Source organism: Lolium rigidum, chromosome 3 (assembly GCF_022539505.1).
Source record: "Lolium rigidum isolate FL_2022 chromosome 3, APGP_CSIRO_Lrig_0.1, whole genome shotgun sequence".
Classification (NCBI taxonomy): domain Eukaryota; kingdom Viridiplantae; phylum Streptophyta; class Magnoliopsida; order Poales; family Poaceae; genus Lolium; species Lolium rigidum.
This window is the reverse complement of record NC_061510.1, coordinates 114,986,914-115,002,754: the sequence shown is the minus strand read 5'-3', so window position 1 is coordinate 115,002,754 and position 15,841 is coordinate 114,986,914. Positions and strand designations below refer to the sequence as shown.

Here is a 15,841-nt window from a genome sequence, read left to right as displayed (position 1 = left end):
ACGCGCGTCATGGCGCAGCAGGAGAGGGACAGAGGCGTTGTCATCATCATCGTGTACCCGTGTACTGTGGCGGACGGTCGTCGATGATGGCGTCGGCTACAGGGCGTGCGCGGGCAGTTGAGCATGTCTAGGAGATAGCCGTGGTCCTCGTGAGCGTGTAGGAGAAAGAAAGGGGGCGAGAGGTGGTCGAACGCAACGAGGCGAGCAAGTGGACTGGCGTGTCCAGAGCGCGTTCGTGCACGCTCTGGCGCGTTCTGGCGTCTCTGGGCACGTCACGTTCTGGTCAACTTCGTGCTCTCCTTAGCCAATGGCTTGCGTCCGCAGGTGCAGGGGAGTGAGGCCAGCTTAGTTGACATGGTGAGAGAGAGAGGGGAAGAGAGGATGCAGGTTTGGCATGGTGGTGATCATGGTGGCCGGCATGGTCAAGGCATGGATCTTTTGTGCATATCTCTTGGTCTCTGGGTGCATGGTAAGCTTGAGTGGTGTGAGGCCAGTGTGTTTGACAAGGTTGGCTAGGTTAGAGAGGGCTAGTGCATGCACATTGGATCTTGTCCAATTTGAGTGACATAGTCCATGACATTGGGTGTACTTGTGCTAGGGTGAGCATGGCAAGGCTAGGCCATGTCAATTGGGAGTCTTTAGGGTACAAGATGCACTATAGAGGAGTACAAGAGAGGTGGGGTGAGGTGGTGAATAGTGGGTGGAAATAGTGGTTGTACTTTTTATTCCAACTATGTGATCACCATATGTGAGATGCAATGGTCACATTTGTGTTTGAATTTGGCCAATTTTATTCATAGGTGTGATCTAACTAATGTTTGGCATCAATTGGTGGCATTGGTTTGCAATTTGGAGTTGGTTTGTGAAAATTCCAAAATTTGGGGCAATCTAGAATCTATTTCAAAGTTCCCACTTTGCATCCTTATATTACGCAATGGAGAAAGATTTTTCTATGTTGGTCTTTACCAAAGTTGTTCATCTTGATGAGGTCTTGGATGAGGTGCAAAGAGTTGAGAGACTTTGGTTTAGAAAATTCTTAATACATGTGATCAAAGAGGGTAAGATGTTAAATTGCCACATGTGACCATTATCACATGTAACTTGGTTTTGCTATTTCTTTTGATTTGATTTGTGTTTCTTTGATTCAAAAGGTGTTATTTAGTGTTTAGTTATGTTTCCAACCATTTAGCTAAAGTGAAAATGGCATAAGCCAAGATTTGCAAATATGGCTATTTGCTCTCACATGTTTTTTATTTTATTTTGTTTTCTTTTTATTTTATTTCTTGTTGACTTTAAAGAGCAAGGTTTAGGGTTTAGGAGCATTGGTGAACACTTCAAACAAGCATCATGGCAAAAGTACACATATATGCATGATCACTATGCACCAAACTCAATTTAATTATAGTTTTTGTTGGCTCCAATTTTTGGAAAAAGGAAATTTATTTTTCTTCTTTGTTTGAAAAGTTGGGATGTTACACCATGTGCCTCAACATGACCTACACTTCCACTACCGAGGCCTTAGACTAGGACAATGCTGTGTGCCCCCTCTATCCCCACTCTTTAATCATACCATGGAAGGCATCCCGTTTAATTACATCCAACAATCATCAGAAATATGCCAATAATCCCGTTTTACAAAGAATTGTTACAATTTATTTTCGTTCTACCATGTCAATGCAGTAACTTTTTGTTAATATTTTAAAGTTAACATATTTTGCTCTTCCGCAGCATCGCGCGGGCATTATCCTTGACTCCTAGTCTATACCTAACTAGCACAATGCCCGGGCGTTTCCGCGAAAGAGCAAAAAAAAGTATAACTTAATAAAGAGAAAACGTAAATTTGTTGACATTAAACATAGAAAACAAGGCATCGGCAAAAGCATGGTTATCATCAGATATCACTTTTGGCTCATAAGTGTAGATGCACTCATTGTTTAAAAAACATATTCCAAATGTCAAAAAATTCTGAAAAACAAATCTAGGTGTACATCTGGACATATAACAGAACATTTCGCGAAACAATGATATTTTTTCTTGTGTAAAAAATACAATTTTTGGTCCTCTAAAATAGCCTTTTATGATTATTTTTTTGCACAGCCCATAAAAATTGTCGTTTTCTCACAAAATTTTGTGTGTAAATATTGCATATCAAGATGTACAACTAAAAAAAATTCCAGAATTTTTTGACATTTTAAAAGAAATTTAATAGGTGTATTTGCACCTATGAGCCAAAACATCATGCCCAGTTATCATGCCTTGTGTTCCTGCTTATAGTCTTGTAAGTGAAAAGAACGCATTGTCAATGGCATAGTTACCATACCTCTTATTCTTGCTTATTGTATTGTCACCGAACTGAAAGATTGCCAAGTGAGTTTACACATATGAAGTGAATGTGAGTACACTTTACTGAATATGTTAGAAGTTGACCAGAACTTCAAATTCCTAGTTTTTGGTCAAACAAATATAATAAATTTTTAATTGTGTTACCCAGCTAGTCCATAGCCCTTATATACTTTGATATTTATTCATGCTTTGCAAAAATAGTCTATCAGACTGTCGGCGGAATCTTGTGATCTCCAGCAGAAGTTGGCTTGGATTTGTCGTTCGTTTTCCAGAAAAATGAGCTTCTGCTGTGAGACTTTTAGTTTGATCTAGGGGCCAGCAATCCTCTTGTTGCGTTGAACGGAAACAAAACAATCTCAAGTGGTGAGTGCGGCCCGCCACCACGCGAGGCTCCAGCTATGTCCTCCCGCCGCCAGTCGCCCCCTCCTTGGTCATCTTTTCCCCTCTCATGGAGCCTCTTCTGGTTCCTCCTCCGACGTGCTCGGGATCGGCCGGCCATTGCCCCAGCAGGACTGAATCGAGCAAGAGAATCTTGCAATTTCTCCCCCTCTGATTGGCGCCCTCTCCGGTTCCCACTGCCTCAGCTATCCCGATTGCCAGCACTTAAAAGTACCGCTAATTCTACCAAAAGTGTCGGCAAAGTTTTTTCAAGGCACAAAAAAAAATGCTGCATTTATTCCAGTCGAGGTAGGTCTTTGCCGGCACTTTTAGAAAAATGTCGTTAGTTGTATTCTCAGGCACTTCCAGAAATGCAGCTAGTTAGTATTGCCGGCATTTTTAAAAAATGCCATGGAATCTTTTTGCCGGCACTTTTTAAAGATGCCACGGAATCTTTTTGCCGACACTTTTTAAAAATGCCACAAAATCTTTTTGCCGGCACTTTTAGTATGGCACGAACTCTTTTTGCCGACATTTCTAAAACTGCCTGTAATTCTTTTTTTGGTACATTTAATAATGCCTTTAAAACTTTTTTCCGCCACTATAATTAGATGCCTGACATAACAATTTGATGCCGTTTTATGTAGTGCGTCTAAATTCCTCGGATTTCATTTATAGGCACTATTTAGGACCGCCTCTTTTCAATTCCAAGGCTGTATTTAGGACTAAACTGTAATTCACAACCAGCTCATGCAATTTCAACATTTACAAAATAATTACTAAACAACAAACTTTAATCACAATCCAGTATATAACAATCAAGCATTTACAGAACTGAACTGTAAGTACTATCCCAGCAATCACATTCACAATCTAGTGCCAACTCACACGATCCTAGCATGCTAACTTACAGAACTTAACAACATTGTAGCTCAACATAAGCTTCCTCTTGCTCAACATTTCTTCGCATACTCTTGATGTCTGCATTAAGGCACAATAGATTAAACTACATGCATAAAGAAAAGTACCAAGCTTACTCCTTATATGTTACTGCGTATATTTATACAAAAGTAACAAGCATAGTAAACCCTCATGCATATACTCCAGAATTTTAATCAACTTACTGTTGAAGCACACCGCTTCCAGAAAGAATTAAACTAGGATACAATTTTAATCAACTTACTGCAGAAGCATACCTGGAAGCCTATTATCTTCTTCAGATCAGACTTCATTTTCCTGATTCTTAAGTCTATCTGACTATTGTACTGGAGCTTCTTCTGTGTAAACACCAAGGAAACGAAACAGTATAGGTTACTGCATATAGAGACCCACTGCATTTTAATGCTTTATGAAGAGATTAGATTCACACAATGTGGTGCTTCGTTGAAATATTTTCAAAGTCTAGTAGACAGGCTATTACACCTTGTGGTACTTTTATTACATAGACTACAGAAAAGCATTGACGTTTGACGGCGCACACCTTGTTGAAAGCATCAGGAATCACAAGTAAAGGATTATGTTCCATCTGCCTTGTGGTTTGTCATGCGGTCACTAAAACAACTAGGAAAATTTTGTGTACCAGTGATTATATTTGTGTGCCTTCCTGATGTTTTTAGACCTAGCTAAACTATTACTCTATGTACTCTCAGTACTCCGTGTGCCTCCTGATGCTTTATTTCAGTTTTGCACTAACCCTGCTTAAGTCTTGGCAACCTAACAGAATACACGATACACCTGTTATTTGGTATCCTGATCATGAGGCCGCTCATCCGCTTTGAAATGTGATGTGATACAGCTATGTTGCAAGTATTCTTTCGAGCGGAGACTAAACATTGTGCCAATAGTTTTTAGCTTGCAAGAACTTGAACAAAAACAGATACAGCTTAGTCAACAATAAGTTCTAAGAGTGAGCCATTTTGGAAGGTCACTTACCAGTTTAAAGGCAACCAACTTGTTCTCATCTTCTAGCATCTTACCCTGCAATTGACCAAGAAAGCAGTGGGTGAGAAGAACTGCATTATGACCAACAAAAATACTCCATCTGCACAAACTAGATCATACATTTTTCATGAGCCTGTCATAGTGCTCCATCTGCACAAACAGAATAAAGAAACATCAGAAACCAAAAACATTTTAGTAGTGACAATGCTATAATGTCAACCAACAAGTCCAACTACATGTTTTTCATGCAGGCTTGTCAGTCCATTATCAAGTGCTTCCTCAATCATGATCAGCTCTTTGGGTGGCAGTACCTTGTTTAACTGAAGAAGCCTGCAATGAAGAGGACGCTCCCCATCGCCGGTTGGTTCAGCTACTGAACCCATGTCCATATTGGCAGCGCTAATGCTAGGTTTTGATTGAGTTGATTTACTCAACTGAGATGCTCTGTGTGGGATTTCCTATCTTGGATATGGTCCAGTCACAATGGTGATTCACTTGATTTGTAGACATCCTTGATTAATAAAGACATCTTTGATACAGTCACACATAGTTAACTCCAGGATGCAGGGAGGATGGAGTAGAGCCAAGCAACATTTATAATCAACACACTATGACACACCTTTGCAAGTTCATGCATTGCACTATTTTCCAGATCAATTTATCTTTCTGAACTAGAAATTGAGCAGGGATCGGCTCACTTCCCTGATATCTTTGAAAACATCTTAGATAGCAGAAGTTTAATTCAGATTAGAGCAGCACTGTCACTGCCCACTAAAGGGGTACTGAATTACCGGAATATAGATTCGATAATCATGTTTATCTCTGCAGATTGTGCTTCTATAAGTTTAATTATTCATACTGTACTGAAAAAATTATAAAGCAATTACAATGTTCATGAAAATTATTCTATTATACCAAAACAAGGTGACTGCAGCAAGGAAGTGTTTAATGGGTAGTAAAAATAAATGGATGAAACAGAAGTTAATTCAGTAAAAAGGCAACTTAAGACGCATACCTCATTTGAGGCATAAGCATTTCATTACAGGAAAGATATTATGGCCCAATTCTCCATCTCCACTACAAGTAGGCAAACACAAGCATAAAAAGGAAGTCTCTAGTCACTAAATAAAAGGGATTTTTAGCATAAATCAAGACCTGTTTTTTGTTATAACCTAAATCTCCTGCAACTTCAAAAGGTAATAATGTTCATGGATCACCGGTACAGCGCCAGAAGCACTAGCACCACCCATTACTGATCCCTTTGACAGTATCATTACTGATCCGGATGGAGAGCACAACATGGCTCCTACTTGAAACATCGTTCAGGCCTGTGTGTGCAACTTTCCTCTCTGCACACCCATTTCAAAAAATTGAGTAAACCTCCTGAAATTCTTCCATGGATCGAACAGGGACCTTGAGCCATGAAAAAGCAGTAGTAAGTGCACTGCCAAAGCTACATTCAAGCAAACAGATTGACCAAGCCGAGTAGATTACCCATGCGAAGCCCTTGAGCTGCAGGTTACCATCTTTGTCATCCAAGGCCATGATCTTCTTTGCCTTGGGCTAGAGCAGGTCGTCAGATGGCTGATTAGCAGAAAAAAGGAAGAGAACAAAGGAAACATAACAAATCACATTCATCGACCTGTGGGGAGGCAACGGTCACCAGTAGCCCAAAACGGATCGATCAAGGTTCAGATGGTCACTCTGAACCAATTCTCCTTGACAACGAATGCCATAAGGAACACAGGTTTGGAATGGAGTTCAGAAAACATTTCGCAAATTAAACGGAACATTCATTAGAGTACTAAAGGATCGATGATCACAGATGAAATGTGATATACAGATGTATCAGTTCTCAAATAACATAGCATTGCAACATTGGAAAACACATTGCATGTCCATGAATTGTCTGAAACACTAACATATAATTGGAATTTGTTTGAGTTTAATAGGAAGCGTAGGTTATAACAACAAACAATCAACACCAGATGAATTCACGTAACAGCAGCATATGATCTCATTTAACAACATCACATTAACACATCCTAAATTGGAACAAAAGAGGGAAAGAGGAAGGGGAAATTCACCATCACACGTCGACAGTGGCGGAGGAAATGTGGTGAGGGAGGCGACGATGGAGCAGAGGCAGAGCACCACCGTGCCCACAACCGGCAACCGTGCGCAGGCGCGTGGTCCATGGGCAAGCGGCGTTCGCGGGGAAGCCGGGCAGGAGGCGATTTAGGGCAGCGCCACGTAGTTGACGTAGGATAGGAGGCTGAGGCGGCCGCGCGGGAGGCTCGGAGGCGTGGGAGCCGCACCGACGACCGTGGCGACTAGGGTTGCGGTGGTGGTCGCACACGGAGACTGAATGGCGCCGCGGCCACGAGCTCCTAGTCTAGGAGCACGAATTCAGCAACCTGCGCCCCCGTGAGGCGGAGCGCAAGCACAACGGCGGCGTAGTGGTCCTTGACGGCGCGAAGAGATGGAGGAGGCGAGCGAGGCGGCGGAGGGGGCACGTCGGCGAGCTAGTCCCGCGCGTAGCCCGGGAGAGGAGGTCGTCGATGGAGAGTGCACAAAACTCGAAGGCGGGCGCAGGGAGCGCGGGGCGCCGCCGCGACGCGTGCCGGTGGTGGGGCTCTCCCCGATCCTAAATTGGAGAATTTGATCGGGATGGTCTGGATTCTGAAACCACACTTTTCAATTTAGTCCTAAAACTATATTGTTTTAACGTATTAAACCTTGTATAGTTGTGTGGAAACAGTTCGGACCGCTTGATCTTTTGCGGCACATCGCGAAAGTGCCGTTAATTAGCGAAATCTTTTGCGGCAGTTTCGTTAGCTGCCGGTATTAGTGCAACCTTAGCGGCACTTTACTAGATTGCTGGTAATTTGTGCGTTATTAGCGGCATTAGTTGTAATATATGCCGTCTAAATCTAATATTATCGGCGGATTGGAGAAGTGCCGGCACAAAAATGCCGCTAATCAATGTACGTGAGGTAGTGTCCGACGACGACGTCTTTGTGATCTTCTGGCCAGGCGTGGCTGCGGCGCGCAACGGCCATGTGCCGTAGACAGTCGATTGGTCGATTCATGGTGCACTTTCCAATTATCAGAAACAGAGACAAACTATTATCAGAAACAGATTCATGGTGCTATTCTCGAACCGGTTCGAGAATAACCCTTTCTGAACTTCCGGGTGTTTTCCTAGTGAACTTCTCGACGGAATACCAGAATTGCATGTTCGTGCGAACAGTATTTTCATGATGATTTTTAAACCGCTTATCGGATTGATGCGTATAATATACCGTTTGATTCGCACGGAAATTTCGCAACTTTTTCGTATTCATTGTTTTCCCAAATTCTATATTGATTAAAACTAATTTGAAATATACAAAACGACGTTTTCGCGGATTTCTCTATTTATGTACAGTTTTGGGGTTCCAGTTTTCAAACCGTTTATCGGAATGATGCGTATGATATGCCGTTGAAAAGGTGCTGACTAGGCGCACCTTTTTCATGAAGAACACTTTTCTAAATTCTTTATAGTTTAAGAGCAGATTTGAAAATACGTGATTACGTTTTTCGAACTTCTCGGTTTTTCGAACTGTTTTTTGGGCTTATTTCTGAACCACTTATCGGAATGTTCCAAATGAGATTGCGTTGAAAAGATATTGATTAGGCGAATATTTTTCATGTTGAATGTTTTTCCAAATTCTAAATGGTTTTAGTTTAATTTCAGAAATACATAAAGTGAAGATAACGCCGACACAAGAACATTTTGAAATTGGCTCATCTAGATTGATTAGGTGTGGCATTGTGATATGTTGGAGTATTAGTAGAGTTATATTAGTGCTAATTGTACGTTGAGTTGGTCGATTTGCGCAATCGGTGGTTGTACGGACGATTTCTATGCGTATGATTTCCGTCCGAAAAACAGAGTGCATGAGGTGCTCGAATATAGAAGTGAACTTCCTTATATCTGTTAGTGAACTTCCGATCGCGGTATAAAAGTTTCAGGCATGTAATAAAATTATAGCGAACTTATGTGGATGTGAACTTCTTCTCACCTGAATCTGAACTTCCCGGCGGACTTCAATATTGTACAGGGCGAACTTCCGAAACTTTTTCATGTTCATTATTTTCCCAAATTATATAGTGTTTAAAACTAATTTTGAAATATACAAAACAATGTTTCGCGAACTTCTCTGTTTTCGTGCAGTTTTGGGGGTTTAATTTTCAAACGGTTTATCGGATTGATGCATATTATATGTCGTTGGAAAGCTATTGAATAGGCGCAACTTTTTCATGTAGAACATTTTTCCAAATTCTTTATAGTTTAAGAGCAGATTTGAAAATACGTGATTATATTTTCCGAACTTCTCTATTTTTCGTGTTGTTTTTTGTGCCTTATTTTCGAACCACTTGTTGGATTGTTTCAAATGCTATTTTGCTGAAAAGATATTGATTAGGCGCAACTTTTTCATATTGAAGTTTTTTAAAATTCTAAACAGTTTAAGTTTAATTTCAGAAATACGTGAAAGCGGACATAACGTCGACACGAGAAGATTTTGAAATAGGCTCATCTAGATTAATTAGTTCTGGGATTGCATTGTGTTGGAGTATTAATAGAGTTATATTAGTGCTAATTGTACGTGGCGCTGATCGATTTTCGCAATAAAAGGCCGTAGGAATGATTTCTATGTGTTTGATTTCCGCCTAGAAAAATAGAGTACATAAGCTGCTCGGCTATAGAAGTGAACTTCTCGATTTCTATTCGTGAACTTCCGATCGCGACATAAAAGTTGCAGGCACGTTTAAAATGAACTTCCTACATGTTGAAAATGAATTTTAGCCCCGAAACGAAGTTAAGTTTGATAAAAGCAATTTTTTGGCATGTTCATGGCGAACTTCCTCTACGTTCAAAGTTCATATTTGACAAAAACTAAATTTTCAAACTTGTTTAAAGTGAGTTGTCGCTTGGTCCAAATTAAACTTTGCCCCGACCAAAGTGAATTTCGACAAAGAGTAAATTTTCATAATCATAAAGGTGAACTCCCACATGATACAAGGTGAACTTCCGTTCCGACAAAAGTTATTTTCTATCATGGCCGAAGTTAATTTTTTCCACACAGTAAAAAGTACATTGTCACATTTTCGCTCCAATCAAAGTAAATGCTGGCATGTGAAAGGTGAACTTCCACGCAGTACAAGGTGTACTATCAAAAAAAATGTGAACTTGAGGGGGACTGATTTTTCTAAATTCTTGTTGCATGAATGAGTGAACTTCCTCTTCTAGACGAATTGAAAATACGAAATAAAATAGTTAACCACTATAGTCTGCTGAACGAACTCTAGATAATAAAAGAAAATGTGAGTTTTCAAACAATTGAAGTGAATTTACACATAAATGTTCCACCGATACCAAACAAGTGTACTTTGCAAGCTTTTTGCATGTAAATAAACGAAGCATTTCCTAATGCCCTAGGAGACAAAACCATTGATGACCGGACCACCACCAGGGTTCATGGTAGTCCACCAGTCCATCCTTTTTTGCATGGAGCTGACATCCAACCGCTGCTACCTTGTCTTGGAAGTCCACCCCCCTGCTTCACATAAATGACAGAATTATAAGACATCAAATTTATTAGGGCAAAATTAGGCTACTTCAAACAAATAGAAAGGTGAACTGTAAAAAAAACTGTTTTGAGACCAGAAACTTGAGAGAATGTCCATGGTGTTAGAAAGTCGAAACAAGCATCAGTACAAAATTAAACGTAAACTTTCTTTGTAAGCAAACTGAACTTCTACCTTGTTATAGCCAGAAACGCATCAGCACGTACATACTAGTAAGACTGAATCCCCAGTCCAGGCATCGTGAACTACCTCGTATTGGAAGTAAATAACAAGTGCATCGTCTAAACTGAAACGAATGAACTTCCTAAAACTAACAAAGGTCCCAACTTTAGGCATGCTTACAAAATACACATCAATTAAATTCCCATTCATTCACCTGGAGACCAAGACTAGATGGACAAAAGAAGAGAACTCATGTAACTGAAGTAGTCAACAAAGGTGAACTTTCGTAACAATAAAAAGGTAATCCTTCGAGACTGCATATCAAAATTTATGAGATATGGGCTGCCCCAAAAGTCTCAACACCTGTATTTTCCAACAATAAAAGAAAACAGTTTGAATTTACGGGATTTTAAAACTGAACTTCGCGACGAGGACTAGTTTGAGAGGTCCTTCTTATATTACTCTCTCTCTCTCTCTATCTCTCTCTCTCTCTCTGTAGTAAACAAGAGAACACACATTAGGAACATGTTCTAGAAAAACTCACTTCAAAAGTAACAGAAAGGGGCGAGGATCTTAGAGAGACTAAGATAAAGAGAACAACCAATTTTTTAGAGAGAGGTTCAGGAGCCAAGCGCGACGCAGTTCCGTGCGCGACGACACTGCTAGTGGGCCTGCGGTCGTGCTTGTTAACTCCTGCAGCATTCGTTAGTAAACCATCAAGCGGTGAAGCAAGGCTGCTCGCTGTTGCTCGGTTGCTCTGTTGCTTATCCATCCAAATATCCCACATAAGCATCTTTTAATCTAATGAAGAGAAAGAAAAGTACCAACACTTAGCGTGGCATCAACAACATGAATTAGTTTAGTAGCTACAGTAGAAGCACCCACAACCAGACAGGCCTCACAATCCTATATTGACTCCTGCTGCTTGACAAATTGCTATTACTTACAACTTTTCGCACCAACAAATTAAGTTGATTACTGAAGAAACAAGTTAACTTCCAAAATTTGCCAAAAAATTTAATCTTACAAAAATGAACTTCGTGCAAGTACCAAGTGAGCTTCCGAACGAAGTTTAGGTGAAGTTAAAAAATATTTTCACGAAATGGGCTTCATATATGTATAAATAGAACTTCCGCGAAATTAAAGTTCAAGTACTCTTAGTGAATTAATATTCAGAATAGTACCTTGATCATATAGTAATCATAAGAGCTAGAAAGCTACCTCGAGAATCAGAATAGTACCCACGACCTGCGGGTGCTGCGCTTCAAGGTGGACTCCCGCCACGGCTCTCGGCGAACTCTAGCGATGAGCGCTAGTGAACTCCCCATAGGTGTCATAAGTGCACTGCCTCGTAATTAATTTTAGAGATGATTTATTTGTAACATAAAATAAATAAACATTGCACAGCCCCACAGGTAAAATGTCATCAAACATTATACTTAGTTCCTGAAATGCATGCTCTGCAACACATGTCTACACACTGAACTTCCTAACACGAAATTGTGGGTGCACTTTCTAGATAATTCAGAAGAAAACGTAATTCATTTTTGGAAAAAAAATGGACTCCAAATGTGTGCAAACTAAACTTCTGAACTGTTGGCAAATCAATTAGGGAAGCTAACCAGGAGGATCAATTAGCATAAAAAAAATGAGATATATTAACTTTGTACTACATACCCCACATCAGTTTAACAATAAGAGGCATGTCAGGTTGTTTACCGAGTGGACTTACTGAGTCGAACGAGTGAACTGGCCCAAAATAAACAAGTGTAGTACGGGTGAAAATTTTGCGAACTGACCAAAACAAACAAGGTCACTACCGTCTTTCGCGGCTAAAGTAAGTGAACGTCTAGAACATTAGATTCGAACTTCCGGAAAATAAAGAAGGCAAGAAAATGTGAAACTTTTTCACGCCAGCGAAGTGAATGTCCTGAATAGGATAGTTAAACTTTTCGCCTAACATTTAGACAAAATAAGAAAATGTCCCGGTGAACTGCAGTAACAAATAAAGTGTGCTCCTTAATTGAATTGTTTAACTTCACCTACCAATGTTTTTCTACTGAAACATCATATGTGAACAAAGTGAACATCCCAATGAAATAATAATTTCTCATTCAGACAAAGTGAACCTTCCGACAAAATAAATGAACTCCACATAGCAAATGTACTGCTTATTTTACAATCCATGGCTGCTCCGTTTGCTAAAGATTTAATTTGTAAAGCATAAAGTCATAAATTGAGTACCTCATCGCCCAGATGCTTCAGCCCCTATATAGCTTGTTCCTTTCAAAATAAATTAGTCCGGCCCTCATGCATGAAAAGGGGAATCAAAAAATGATAGTCAGTATCATACGCATAAAAACTAGGTTTGGCAATACTAGGGAATTCCTGTGCATGGGTACACTAAACTGGAATATTGAAATAGACCATGTACACTACAGAGGAGATTTACCATAGCATACTCATCCATATCGGACACTATTATAAATGGTGAATTAATCTGAAAGAAATTCAGTCATATATGGTCGAACATAATAGTTTGTAATTGCAAGCTACTTTGCACATATTATCATCGCTTCCAGAATAAATGAGATCAACACTTCAATCAGCAAATGCTACTGTGTTGACATCAGACTGAAATGTAAAATAACTCATAGCGGAAGCAAGCAAGGATTTTATTACAATGTTGCAATGAGAAGCAGGGGGAAAACCTTTGCTTCCCATGTACTACCTGTGTAGGTGTGGTTGAGGCTGCCAGCGGAGGAGGGCCAGACGCCCAGGTGACCAGTTCCCTAGCAGCGACGAGGGCACTGGGGCGAGGAGGCCTGGCGCAGGCTCCGCTGGACTACAGCAGTAGGCATTGCGAACCAAGTGAGCTTCCGAAAGAAGTTGAGGTGAACTTCCAAACTATTTTTTCCATAAAAATGGAGCTCACATATGTACAAATAGATCTTCCCTGAAATCAAAGTTTAAGAATTCTCCGAAATACACAAGTGTACTGCCCAAATCCGTCTAATAAAGTGAACTCACCTGTAAAAAGAAATGAAACCTCAGTTACAAACAAAGTCACACCCAAAGATCAACAGATTTTTTGAAACACAAATTTACTTGCCAAAAAAACTCCTAAAAAATGAACTTCAACGACCGATGTAGTGCACTTCTCGACAAATTTAAACTCGCGCTTCAATAAACAAAAGAAACCAAACTTGCAGAATGTCATGATTTTGGAATCGTTTTTGGTTATTTCCGTTTCTTTGTTTGAGTGAACTGCAAGAAGAAATGAACCTCCCATGCGCCCAAAGCAAACTTCCAGTTGAGTTTCGGCGAGCTTCTAAAAAAATATATATTCCGGCAAACGTCGATAAACCTCTAGACAAAAGTTTTTTTTTTCTGTATGAGACAAAGTGCACTTCTGTGTTAACCAAACTCGAATTGTCTGAACCGACCAAGCAACTTCTTCACATAACCAACAATTTGTCAGAATAAGGGTGCACATGGTTCAACCGCATGAGAAGTGAAATACACAAGAAAATGAAGTATACTTCATACGCCACAATGTTTGTTATTGAGAGTTAGGAAGTCCATGGTAGTGTAAAGCGGCAATGTTATTACCAATATAGTACTCGCAAGAACTAGCTTTGGATTTAAAAAGCCATCGACCAACAATGAAAGCTTATAGTAAAGTAATAGGTGTTGCTTCACAAACAGAATTATATTCAGAAGATAAATACAATCTGAGACCTTCGGGCAGGCAAAATGAACTCCCTGGAAACTCACACGATACAAGCATTTCCAAACCAAGACAAGACTAAAAAAAATTTACAGAGAACTTCGCAGTCTCTATTTGATGAACTGTTCAACTCTGCTATTATGCAGTTCTGAACTACACATTTTTCCGTTTGTGAACTTCAAAATTCAGTTAACAAGAATTTCAAAATTGGAAAGACTAATTCACCAAGCAGGAATATCTAAAATGAAGTACCAGGAGATGTGAACTTCACCAAATAGGAAGCAGTCAAGGAACTGAAAAGGATTATTAGTGTTTGATCAGATACAGAAATCTCTGCAGGTATAACTGTTTTTAGTCCACTCGCAACTCCCAGTTTGACCCCATCTTAATGTAAATATGCCATGCATCCCCCCAAAATTAGAACAAGATCGAACTGCTTTTTCTGCTCATTCCACAGAATCAGAACTAGAAGAAACCAAGGGATTGAAAAGGACCATTAGCGTTCGATCAGGACCATACGTGTTCTTGATACCAATTACTGATGACTACCGATACAACAAAGAAATCTCTGCAGGTATAACTGCTTCTAGTCCATTCGCAACTCCCAGTGCCCTCCAAGCCGAACAAACCAAGCCAAAGAAAAAGAAACAGGCACATCCTATAACTAACTAACTAACGGATTCCATCGAAAAACCAACCAACTAACGGACGAAACGAAACGAAGCGAGATGAGACGAGACACTGACCAAGGGGTGGATAGGCCTGCCGTCCTCGCTCTGGTCTAGCCATACATGATCGAAAGGCACGCTGTGGTTGTTGACCATGATCTTGTACTGATCCTGCGGGCGCGGGATGGTGGGATCGTGGAAGGTGACCCTGGGCTTGGCCCCCGGCGACTTGTCGTAGGCGCCGTAGGCGGCGGGCACCCTCGAGGACCCGGCGCCGGAACTGGAGCCGCCGTCTTGGGCAGCGGGCAACTTGCTCTTGTTCCCGCGAGCGCCCTGGGACCCGTCCTCCGCCGCGGCCCCCTCGCTCGGGGCCTTGGACCCGTCCATGGGGGAGCGGGTGAGCTGGTCGTCGAGGCCGCGCCGCGGGGATGGGCAGGGTCCGGCGTCCCCTGCGCCAAGGGGCGGCGGCGCTCCGACAGTGGCGGGGGCGGTGGCGGCCGTGCGCGCGGCGCGTGGTGGGGCGGCGGCGGCCGGCGCGCGCGCGCGTGGTGGGGTTGCGGCGGCCGGGCGCGCGGCGCGTGGCGGGCCGGCGGCGGCCGGCGCGCGGCGCGTGGTGGGCGGCGGCAGCGCCGGCGCACGGCGGGTGGTGGGGGTGGCGGTGGCCGTGCGCGCGGCGGCGTGGTGGGGCGGCGGCGGCGGGCGCACGGTGGGCGGTGGATGCGGCTGTCGCGGGCACGCATCAGGTGAGGAGCAGGCGGTGAGATGCGGGGTGGGGAGCGGAGTCGCGGAGACCGAGCAGCAGGTAGGTGGTGGGACTCGGGAGTGGTTGGAACTTTTTCTCGGGCGTTCACATGTGTCGATTTCGGGATAAGAAACTAAAGCGGGAATAGGGGGTTCGAGAATAAGTATTCTAGAACCACTTTTAAGGGGGGTTCGAGAATAGTTGGGCTCTATATATATATATATATATTATATCCTATATAAA

The 15,841-nt window shown here is 41.8% G+C and overlaps 2 protein-coding genes and 1 long non-coding RNA gene across 9 annotated transcripts; all 3 read right to left on the bottom strand.

Annotated features, from left to right (window-relative positions):
* Positions 1-3,497: 3,497 nt before the first annotated feature.
* On the bottom strand, positions 3,498-7,245 carry LOC124702194. Of its 7 annotated transcripts, XM_047234315.1 has the most exons (8): positions 6,157-7,244; positions 5,818-6,075; positions 5,678-5,739; positions 4,974-5,173; positions 4,783-4,812; positions 4,654-4,698; positions 3,918-3,998; positions 3,498-3,727 (listed from the first exon to the last, which is right to left on the bottom strand). In XM_047234315.1, the coding sequence occupies exons 4-8, from the start codon at positions 5,049-5,051 to the stop codon at positions 3,638-3,640; spliced, it is 324 nt and encodes a 107-aa protein (XP_047090271.1). In that variant the 5' UTR covers positions 5,052-5,173; positions 5,678-5,739; positions 5,818-6,075; positions 6,157-7,244; the 3' UTR covers positions 3,498-3,637. The 7 variants fall into 7 exon arrangements, with proteins under 7 accessions (XP_047090271.1, XP_047090268.1, XP_047090267.1 ...); XM_047234312.1 differs by having other exon boundaries at positions 5,282-6,075; positions 6,157-7,245; XM_047234311.1 differs by having other exon boundaries at positions 4,974-5,484; positions 5,678-6,075; positions 6,157-7,243.
* Positions 7,246-10,930: 3,685 nt separating this feature from the next.
* On the bottom strand, positions 10,931-13,293 carry LOC124698049. Its single transcript, XR_007000868.1, has 3 exons — positions 12,703-13,293; positions 11,680-11,806; positions 10,931-11,259 (listed from the first exon to the last, which is right to left on the bottom strand). It is a non-coding gene; the product is annotated as an uncharacterized LOC124698049 (long non-coding RNA).
* Positions 13,294-13,317: 24 nt separating this feature from the next.
* LOC124695385 (protein RRP6-like 2) lies at positions 13,318-15,243 on the bottom strand. Its single transcript, XM_047228239.1, has 2 exons — positions 14,935-15,243; positions 13,318-13,488 (listed from the first exon to the last, which is right to left on the bottom strand). The coding sequence occupies exons 1-2, from the start codon at positions 15,241-15,243 to the stop codon at positions 13,471-13,473; spliced, it is 327 nt and encodes a 108-aa protein (XP_047084195.1). The 3' UTR covers positions 13,318-13,470.
* Positions 15,244-15,841: the final 598 nt, after the last annotated feature.